General features: G+C 42.0%; 3 protein-coding genes across 5 annotated transcripts in view; all 3 read left to right on the top strand.

The window, feature by feature from the left end:
- Window positions 1–10,964, top strand: part of LOC116460316 (HLA class II histocompatibility antigen, DRB1 beta chain) — a 121,752-nt gene that overhangs the window by 24,539 nt on the left and 86,249 nt on the right. The gene's annotated exons all lie outside the window — the stretch shown is intronic.
- The window catches only part of LOC116460315 (HLA class II histocompatibility antigen, DQ beta 1 chain), a 198,197-nt gene that overhangs the window by 149,921 nt on the left and 37,312 nt on the right, over window positions 1–10,964 (top strand). The window lies entirely within an intron of this gene.
- Window positions 1,242–10,931, top strand: LOC116460318 (HLA class II histocompatibility antigen, DQ alpha 1 chain-like). Of its 2 annotated transcripts, none has more exons than XM_032141382.2 (5): window positions 1,242–1,361; window positions 5,353–5,601; window positions 6,000–6,281; window positions 6,643–6,817; window positions 8,773–10,931. In XM_032141382.2, exons 1-4 carry the CDS (start codon window positions 1,280–1,282, stop codon window positions 6,795–6,797), a joined length of 768 nt encoding a protein of 255 aa, XP_031997273.1. In that variant the 5' UTR covers window positions 1,242–1,279; the 3' UTR covers window positions 6,798–6,817; window positions 8,773–10,931. The 2 variants fall into 2 exon arrangements, with proteins under 2 accessions (XP_031997273.1, XP_031997272.1); XM_032141381.2 differs by lacking the exon at window positions 8,773–10,931 and adding an exon at window positions 6,985–8,765.

The following is a 10,964-nucleotide window of genomic DNA, read 5'->3' as shown; positions in this document are numbered from 1 at the left end:
CTTTTTTTTTTTTTTTTTTTTTTTGAGACGGAGTCTTGCTCTGTCTCCCAGGCTGGAGTGCAGTGGCGCGATCTTGGCCCACTGCAAGCTCCGCCTCCCGGGTTCACGCCATTCTCCTGCCTCAGCCCCCGAGTAGCTGGGACTGCAGGCGCCCGCCAACACGCCTGGCTAATTTTTTGTATTTTTAGTAGAGACGGGGTTTCACCGTGTTAGCCAGGATGGTCTCGATCTCCTGACATCGTGATCCGCCCGCCTCGGCCTCCCAAAGTGCTGGGATTACAGGCTTGAGCCACCGCGCCCGGCCAAAACCACTTGGATCTTTTGAGAGCTTGAGAAGAACTTACCCAACTGGATTTATACAAGTAGAAAAAGCAAAGGTATTGCTTGGCTACCACCAGCAGAGATCGCTAGGTAGTTGGGTCAACTTAATATTTGGAGAATTCCATATGCACTATGGAAGCAAAAAGAAAAACAGCTAACCCACATACAGAAGCCAGAGAAAGGGGAGGGGATGGGAACTGCCAGGGAGGGAAATCAGCTCAGGGAAAAATTCCTGGAGGTTGTAACCCAGAACATCCTGAAGGATGCCATATAATTGATGACCTCACCTATCCATGAGGCTGCTCAGAAATGCCCACCCCTGGCCAGGCGCGGTGGCTCATGCCTGTAATCCAGCACTTTGGGAGGCCGAGACGGGCAGATCACGAGGTCAGGAGTTCAAGACCAGCCTGGCCAAAATAGTGAAACCCTGTCTCTACTGAAAATACAAAAATTAGCCGGGCATGGTGGCATGCACCTGTAGTCCCAGCTACTCAGGAAGGTGAGGCAGAAGAATCGCTTGAACCTGGGAGGCAGAGGTTGCAGTAGGCCGAGACCATGCCATTGTACCTCAGCCTGGGTGACAGAGTGAGACTACATCTCAAAAAAAAAAAAGAAAAAGAAAAGAAAAGAAATGCCCACCCCTCTTGCCACTGGCAGACATGCACACACCAGAGAAGATTCCAATTTCGTGTCCTCCCTCTATTCACAGCACATTTCCTCAAGTCCACTCTGAGTGGAGGCTGCATCACAACCAGGGGATTTCCCTGTCTCTTTCCAGGGCTCTTAATACAAACTCTTCAACTAGTAACTGAGGTGTCACTAAAGGGGATTTTTCTAATTGGTCAAAACCTGACCTGGCAAGGTTTGGTTTTGGTGTCTTCAGATTTCCTTGCCTCAAGGTCCTCACAGTTGCTCTACAGCTCAGAACAGCAACTGCTGAGGCTGCCTGGGGAAGAGGATGATCCTAAACAAAGCTCTGATGCTGGCGGCCCTCGCCCTGACCACCGTGATGAGCCCCTGTGGAGGTGAAGACATTGTGGGTGAGTGCATGAGTGAGGGATGTTCTCTGGAGCTGAAAAACAGTAAATTGAAGGAAAAGAAAGAAAGCGATTTGCAGAGAAATTTTAGAGATTTCCTAAGGGCCCTTTCAGTATTAAGAGATTTAAAAATTATAGCTGTTCCTCCTTCAGGAAACCAGAGCCCCAACCTACTCTTTTTATCTATGCTGTTGTGTTCACTAAGGACTCTATTCTGTTTATATTATATTCAGTGACTACAGCCTGGAGGTCTCTATGTCGTTCCATCATGATTGCCTCAAAAATTAGTGAGGTTTCCATCAGTGGATAATTTTTTATTATTAAAAATTTATGAAGTGTCATTCTCAAATTTCCCTAAACAGCTTTCGAAGCTTTTCGTATGTCTCCTGTGGTAGATCTTGGGGTCGTTCCATCAATTATATACTCTATAGACATTAAGAAAGTTGCCCATTTCTTTCTCTCAGACTTACATTTCCACATGGGAACTGGCACAGGTGGGGAGTGGGTAAAGGAGTCCAGCAGGCTGAATGCCATCAACAATCATTTTACCATATGGTCCTCACTTAATCTCAGCTGCCTCATATGTGTCATCTCACAAATAATCAAATAAAATGGGCATGCAGCTAAGCTTTGTAAATAGTGAAAACATGAATGTCAGGTTTTTTTACATATTTCTATTACAAGTATAGCTTCTCATTTGTTTTCTTTAGCAAAATAAGGAATCCTTTTATTTTAAAATTGAGAAGTAGAAAAAATTGGTAAATTAAATCATTTTATTCTCAAATTATCAACCCAAGTTACCTGTTCTTCACCTCATCTAATGAAGTCCTATAAAAAGAAAAGTGGGCCAGACATGGTGGCTCATGCCTGTAATCCCAGCACTTTGAGAGGCCGAGGCAGGAGGATCATTTGAGCCCGGGAGTTTGAGACCAACCTGGGCAACATAGCAAGACCTCATCTCTACAAAAAAGAAAAATAAAAATTAGCCAGGTGTGGTGGTGCATGCCTGTGGTGCCAGCTACTCAGAAGGCTGCAGTGGGAGGAGCACTTGAGTCCAGGAGTGGAAACTGCAGTGAGCCTTGACGGCACCACTACACTCCAGCCAGGGCAACAGAGAGAGACCCTGTCTCAAAAAGAAAGAGGAAAGAAAGACAGGAAGGAAGGAAGGAAGGAAGGAAGGAAGGAAGGAAGGAAGGAAGGAAGAAAGAAAGAAAGAAAGAAAGAAAAAAGAAGGAAGGAAGGAAGCACAGATTAATTATTTGGTCCCTTAGTCCCCTCTGCCTTTGTCGTCCACCTCTTTCCACCTCTCTTGATGCATTCCTTTCTCCCTCTTCCCTTTCAGGATCCATCTCTGGCTCCCTGCTCCTTTATAGAGGTGGACAGTGGGTTTGTAAAACAAAAGTTGAAAAGTCAGATAGTTAAAAGGGGAAGTGAACTGGAAGGTACTCTAAACTTTCATAACCTTATTAACCATGGCTGCTCCCATTCTGATTTTGTTTGGCAGTGGAAGTTTCACCTGCTTCTCCAGAGCACTTTGCTTCCTTGTTCCAAATTTCCTTTCTTCAGCCTCACACCAGAGTTCCCTGGTCAGGCTCGGCTCATCCATTAGGCACAATGTGGGCAGTGCAGGGGACCCTCCATACTGTAAAGCCACGTGAGAAGGTTTTAACTCCTTTTAAAATCAGAAAAAAATGAAATTGTAGAGCCTAAGAAAATGTTTTAACTTTTAATACAGCCTGGATTATATTGTCTTTATACCATTTCAGTCATAAAATATAATTTTCCATATTTTTATGGAGGAAGGGGCCCACACAAGCAAAAGTGCTCGGAGCTCACATGTCAGAACGCAGCCCTGGTCATGGCTGATCCTGGCCTTCATATGGTTCTGCTACCTGTGTGCCTGTCAGTCTTCCCCAAAATCTATGTGGTCCTCGAATATAACAACTGTCATTCAATTCACATGTTTGAGTACACAGTGAGCTGAGTTTTAAGGATTCAAAGATGAAAAGTCATGCTGTCTCCCCTGCAGAGGGTGCTCAGACTAGTGATGGAAACAGTATGGGGTGCAGGAAAGTAGAAGGCCATTGCAGAGCAGGGCAGTGGACTCAGCAGAGGCTGAAACTATATAAGTGACTTGGTTCCAGCTGGGCCAGCAGGGTGATGTCTTCAGCAAAACTCGGCACCCAAGACAAGTCCCAGATGAAAAGAAGGATTGCATGTATTCCACATATATCCATGTTTGAACAAGGAGTCAAGGTTTATGGCAAGGATAAGGAGGTTTTGTTGGTAGCCTGTTAAGACCAACCAGGCCAGTCATGCTGGATGGGGAAGAAGGTGGGCTTGAAGAGGAACAGACAAACTTGGACAGCCAGAAGTTGAGATGGAGGGGTTGGAGGTCATAACGTGGTCAAAAACATGTTGATGAGAGGACTTAGCCACAAAGTTGTTAACTTAAGCAGAAACCTCAAGGATGGATTTTAGGATTTCTCCAGGAAGTCCTAAAAGATAATTTCATTTCAGGGAGAAAAACAACAGACCACTGCAAAGACCAGGGAACATGAAAGGATAATGTAGTTTGGCTTGCTTGGCAGATACTTGTGAAGGATGTTGGACTGTAAGGCTGTTGATATCCTCCTCACAGAATGTGCTACAGTACATTGTATCTGCTCCCTTACCTACCTGACTTTCCCACTATTCAGTTTGGTCCTTAATGGTAGACCATGCCTGATTGGTGTTTTACACATCCCCTGCTATGTCTGACACTTGTGGATGCTCAGAAGGTGGGGAAGGATGGAAAGATACAATGGTAAAAGGCCTACACATATTTTGACAAGAATGTCCAGTTCAGCTCATTTGACTTGAGTCGTACTGCATGGCTGCCATTATGCTCTGGCATCCTAAGACAAGCACACTGCCCATTAGAGGAAAAAGGGTGAATAGAAGTGTTGAGTCAGAATGCTGCAGACATTTAGTAACCTCCTTCAGAGGAAAAAAAAGGGGGGGAGGAATGAAAGAAATCCAAAAACTAGTAGAGCTTCCACTTTTCATTTCAGAAGAATTCAGTCGCTGTCCTCTAAGTACTATTACTATTAACAAAACAGAGACCTTAGAAGGAGGCATTGTTTATTTATTATGTATTTTGTAATGTTATTACCAATCTTGTTATGCTCTTTCTTATACCCTACCATTGTTAGCAGACATTATTTTAAATTAATAAGCTCCTGCATGCTTTTCCTTCTTTAAAAAAAAAAGAAAGAAAGATCTCTGTGTAGAGTGTCCTGTTCTGAGCTAGTCCTAAGAGGAAAGGAAGTATAATCAATTTGTTATTAACCGATGAAAGATTTAAGTGAAAGATAAATCTCAGGAAGCAGAGGGAAGTAAACCTAATCTCTGACTAAGAAAGCTAAATACTATGATAACTCATTCATTTCTTCTTTTGTTCAATTACATTTTTTTTTTTTTTAAATTATACTTTAAGTTGTAGGGTACATGTGCACAACGCTCAGGTTAGTTACGTATGTATACATGTGCCATGTTGGTGTGCTGCACCCATTAACTCGTCATTTAACATTAGGTATATCTCCTAATGCTATCCCTCCCACCTCCCCTCACCCCACAACAGGCCACGGTGTGTGATGTTCCCTTTCCCGTGTCCATGTGTTCTCATTGTTCAGTTCCCACCTATGAGTGAGAACATGTGGTGTTTGGTTTTTTGTCCTTGCGATAGTTTGCTGAGAATGATGGGAAATAGTGGAAATTGGACGTGTGATATCCTGCCCTTGTGTAGCGCACACTAGAGTGGGAAAGAAAGTGCACTTTTAACCGGACAACTACGAACACGAAGAGGGGAGGAAGCAGGGGTTGGAAATGTCCATGGACTGTGCCAAAGATGAAGCCTATAATATTTGAAAGTCAGTTTCTTCCATCATTTTGTGTATTAAGGTTCTTTCTTCCCTTGTTCTCTGCCTTCCTGCTTGTCATCTTCACTCATCAGCTGACCACGTTGCCTCTTGCGGTGTAAACTTGTACCAGTCTTACGGTCTATCTGGCCAGTACACCCATGAATTTGATGGAGACGAGCAGTTCTACGTGGACCTGGAGAGGAAGGAGACTGCCTGGCGGTGGCCTGAGTTAAGCAATTTTGGAGGTTTTGACCCACAGGGTGCACTGAGAAACTTGGCTGTGGCAAAACACAACTTGGACATCATGATTAAACGCTTCAACTCTACCGCTGCCACCAATGGTATGTGTCCACCATTCTGCCTTTCTTTACTCAATCTATCCCGTTATACCAAGTTTCATTATTTTCTTTCCAAGAGGTCCCCAGATCTTCTCATGGTAATTGCTGAAATTTTATCATCTCCCATCTCTGAAATCACATATTCCCATATAATATAAGAGTCTTTCCATTATGTATTCATTACACCCTTTTAGAAGAGGTCTTATCAACCTCCTACTTTATTAAATATGCCCACAGAGAGAAGGGCACAGGAACAAAGCAGAGTCAATGTGTCGTTGCTCCCAAGCAGAAGGTAAATAAGACCTGGTGAAATGCTGGTAGGAGGGCTCTTCCAGGATGTAATGCAGAAGCTCAGGGCAGAGCAATTCACACTTCACATCAGTGCTGTTTCCTCACTACAGAGGTTCCTGAGGTCACAGTGTTTTCCAAGTCTCCCGTGACACTGGGTCAGCCCAACACCCTCATCTGTCTTGTGGACAACATCTTTCCTCCTGTGGTCAACATCACATGGCTGAGCAATGGGCACTCAGTCATAGAAGGTGTTTCTGAGACCAGCTTCCTCTCCAAGAGTGATCATTCCTTCTTCAAGATCAGTTACCTCACCTTCCTCCCTTCTGCTGATGAGATTTATGACTGCAAGGTGGAGCACTGGGGCCTGGGCGAGCCTCTTCTGAAACACTGGGGTAAGGATGAGTTCCACCATTTTTTGATGCTTTCTTGTCTGTCAAGTTCAGAACTTCCTGCCTTTTACTCCTATATCCCAAAACTTGTTTTCCACACTTCATGGGTTTCTTTTCTCTCTCTCTCTTTTTTTGTTTTTGAAAGAATAAAGCAACAAAACCAGAGATTTATTGAAAATGAAAGTACACTCCACAGGATGGGAGCAGGCCTGCTATTTCATGGGTTTCTAATGATAGACTTCACTCTCCTCTGTAAGCCGGGGGCCTTGAGTCTTTGCAGAGCCAACCCTCCACCCCATCCCCTCCCACACACATGCACATGAGCACACTCTGCATTCTGACCTCAACAACTTCACTTCCACAGAGCCTGAGATTCCAGCCCCTATGTCAGAGCTCACAGAGACTGTGATCTGTGCCCTGGGGTTGTCTGTGGGCCTCGTGGGCATTGTGGTGGGCACTGTCTTCATCATTCAAGGCCTGCGTTCAGTTGGTGCTTCCAGACACCAAGCGCCCTTGTGAATCTCATCCTGGAAGGGAAGGTAAGATTGAGATTGGTTAGAGCTGAAGCTGCAGTATGAGAGGAAGGAAAGTGGGAGGAGATTGTGGACACGAATGTGGTTGAAAGTTGTAAGGGAATTGGGAAGTGGCATGATGATGACACAGGAGGCCCCTCGGACCCATCCATCTCATGTCTGTCCTGTTGCAGGTGCATCGCCATCTACAGGAGCAGAAGAGTAGCCTTGCTACATGACCTAGCACTATTCTCTGGCCCGATTTATCATATTCCTTTTCTCTAAATGTTTATCCTCTCACCTTAAGCTGCTATATCCCCTCAGAGCTCACAGATGCCTTTACACTCTTTCCCTGACCTCCTGATTTTTTTTCTTTTCTCAAATGTTACCTACTAAGACATGCCTGGGGTAAACCACGCAGCCACCTAATTCCTCAGTAACCTCGATCTAAAATCTCCATAGAAGCAATAAATTCCTTTTATGAGATCTATGTCAAATTTTTCCATCTTTCATCCAGGGCTGACTGAAACTATGGCTAAGAATTGGGGGACTCTTATGTTTCAAGCCAATTTAACCTCATTTCCCAGATCCTTTTTCATGTCCAGTAACACAGAAGCCATATAGCCTAACAATATGTTGATTTCTTAGCTGACGTTAATATTTCTTGCTTCCTTGTGTTCCCACCCTTGGCACTGCCACCCACCCCTTAAGTCAGGCAACAATGGAGTGAATGGATACCATCTGCCCTTGGCCCAGAATTGTTATAGCAAAAATTTTAAAACCAAAAAATAAGTCTGTACTAATTTCAATGTGGCTTTTAAAAGTATGACAGAGAAATAAGTTAGGATAGAGGAACTTTGAATCTCAAAAATATCAAAAGTAAAAATTTATTCTCAAAACTTTAAATTTATGAAGAATGATGACAGTAGAAGCCTTCCTCTTCCCTTGTCACCTTGAGATAAAAATTATTTAGGCAGGAAAAGAAATGGAAGGCAGAAAAACATTAGAATAAGACAATAATATGGGTGTCTGAAAAGGAACAAATACTTATTCCACACATAGGGCTAGTGACAATGGGAAAAGGGATGGGAGTAGAAGCCACAGACATATCTAGGAGCCCTGAATAGAGGTGCAGTCTGCCTCACCTCCTGAATGAAGCTTTGCTAGATAACCAGATAACCATGTAGCTTTCCCTGTGCCACCCTGGCATGAAGGAGACAGTATAGTGGATATGGCTGCAGGATGTTTCTAGGAAACATGCTGATAAAAAAACAATGCAAATATCTTCAGAAATCCCCAGCCCTTTCCCCTCACCGCTCCTGGCTAAAGAAAGCACTAGCTTATGAGAGAAACCCTAGGAAGAACAACACAGTTGAGACAATGTAGCAGCAGCAGTGGGTGCTGTGTCCTTCACTGGATGTGCCATCTCCTAGCACAGACTCTTCCAGAGAAAATGGATTAGCAGTGACCTCATGTCTCTAAATAGCTATGAAAGCCGTGAGAATATTTCTATCCATGCTACCTGCATCGGTGAGTTTAAATTTTAATTGGAGAAAAAGTACAAAACATTAGCGCAATAATTGATACAGTATAGTTTGGTGCAAAGAATCCTAAATCCAAATCTAGGACTCAGTACTTTGAAGCTAGTATTTTAAACTTTACAAATGGGTAAAGTATCTAACATTTCTGGCCTTACTTTTCTCATCCACAATGTAGGAGTAATAATACTTTCCTTGCAGAGTTATTGATAGAATGTGAATAATCTTGATGCATAGTCAATGCCTTACACATAGTATATAAATACAGAAGAAAACATTGTGGTTATATTTATAATTAATTTATTTAAAAGAATGGATCATGTTATATGAAAAGCACTTTTGTTTTTCTCAGCCCCTTAATGATTTAGGAGATTCAAATGTAGAGCTATGAGTGAGTGAATTTCTTTTCATATGATAATTGAAGGATTTTTTTTTTTTCTCCAGAATGAGAGAGGCTGAGATTGGATTGGTAAGAGAACTCTTAGCACGAGAAGTTGTAATATTTGACTTTGGTTTTCAACTCTCTAAGATTCCCTGTTTACGGCCCATAAGTGTTTATTCAAGGTATATCATATACAACAGATCTTTATGTATGTTTACTTTGGGGAAGAGGTGAAGATAGTTCAAGGAGAAAATAATTTAAAACGCAGACTGGGAATCAGTAAGCACAGGAAATCTGAACCAGTGATGATCATGAAAATGTCCATCAAAAAGCACAGATTATTTTTAGGGCAATAAAACTATTCTGTTTGATACCACAATGGTGAAAAATGTCATTATGCATTTGCTCAAATCCACAGAATGTATAACACCAAGAGTGAAACTTAATGTAAACTACGGACTTTGGGTGATAATGATGTGCCAATGTAAGTTCATAAATTATAGCAAATGTACCACTCTGCTGGGAGATGTTGCTAATGGGGGAGGCTACGCATGTGTGGGAGCACAGTGTATATGGCAGCAGTCCCCAGCCTTTTTGGCACCAGGGACCAGTTTTATGGAAGACAATTTTTCCACAAATAGTGGGGAGAATGGGGGTATGATCTGGGGATGAAACTGTGAAACTGTTCCACCTCAGATCAACAAGCATTAGTTAGATTCAACCTAGATATCTTGCATGCACAGGTAACAATAGGGTTTGCACTCCTATGAGAATCTAATGCCACCATTGATCTGATGGAAGGTGGGGCTCAGTTGGTAATGCTGGCTCGCCCACTGCATGGTCCAGTTTCTAACAGGCCACCAACTGGTACTTGTCCATGGCCCGGGGGTTGGGGACCTCTGGGATACCTCTGTACCTTCTGCTCAGTTTTTCTGTAAACCCACAACTGCTTTAAAATAAAGTTTATTTTTAAAAAGGAAAAGAAAAGGTAACCAATTATGATCCTAAATATGTAAAATAAAAATTTTAGTATGAAAAACAGTCACATTAAAATGCACAATGTGCTAAGAAGTTTTTAGCAACAGGGTTTCAGATAAATTTCATATACATTTCAATGATTCATGAGGCAAGAACCCAGCATTTTGGAGTTGTGTGCATTTGTGTGTGTGTGCGTGTGTGTGTGTGTGTGTGTAACATAAAGGTTATACTGAATAGCGTAATGACCAGAGTCACGTAGAAATCTACAAATGCTACCCAACTCAGACTCCTTCCTGAAGAAGCACTGTGGAAAGCAAATTTAATGAGAGTTGTATTTTATTAAAACGATGTATTCAAAAAATATTTATGTAATGTTAAAATAGCAGAATTAAAACTAATTCTAAAAAATAAGAGTAAATATTTCTTTTTATCAGCCAAAAATGTAGAGTCTACTATAAATAGGGTTACAGATCAACCTGCATGATTTAAAATCATGCGATTCTTAAACAATTATTTGAGCTATTTGAATTAATTCATATTACACAAAGTGTGACTTCATTAATATTTAATATCACACTATTTAAAAGGTTCATGCCTGTGATCTTAGCACTTTGGAGGCCAATATGGGAGGACTGGTTGAAGCCAGGAGTTCAATGGCTGCCTGGGCTACAAAGCAAGACCCCGTCTCTACAACATAAAATAAATTAATGCATGGCAGCGCTCCTGTAGTCCCAGCTACTCTAGAGGCTGAGGCGAAAGAAGTGCTTGAACCCAGGAGTTCAAGACTTCAGTGGGCTAGGATTGTGCCACCATGCTCACTCCAGCTTAGGCAACAGAGCAGGAACCCATCTCTAAAAACAAATAAATAAAATTTACAAAATTTTAAAAATCACATGAAATATGTCAGGTTTGTACTTACCACATTCAAACTAGGGATTTGAAGAATTAAACATTTTATTACAACTGAAGCACTTCATGCACAGACTGGCACATAGTAAGTAGTCAATAGGTGTTAACAATTTGTGTTATTGTTATTTTCTGAAGTCCAACTAACAAATCCCACAGCAAATGACACCACAGGGATGCAACTAACAAGATCCAGAATATGGGAACTTCTACTAAATAAACAACTCTGTTTCTTCAGCAACAATTCAAGAGAGAGAGAGAAGAGAAGCTATATATTTTAAAAAGGCTGAAGAAATATATGAACCAAATTTATATGAGGCAATCAGAAAAACTGACACCGGCTGTATTAAGGAATTATCTAATTTTAGTG

The sequence above is a fragment of the Hylobates moloch genome, unplaced genomic scaffold, assembly GCF_009828535.3.
Source record: "Hylobates moloch isolate HMO894 unplaced genomic scaffold, HMol_V3 SCAFFOLD_20, whole genome shotgun sequence".
NCBI classification, from domain to species: Eukaryota; Metazoa; Chordata; class Mammalia; order Primates; family Hylobatidae; genus Hylobates; species Hylobates moloch.
Note: the sequence above shows the minus strand (reverse complement) of the source record. Positions and strands in the feature narration are given on the sequence as shown.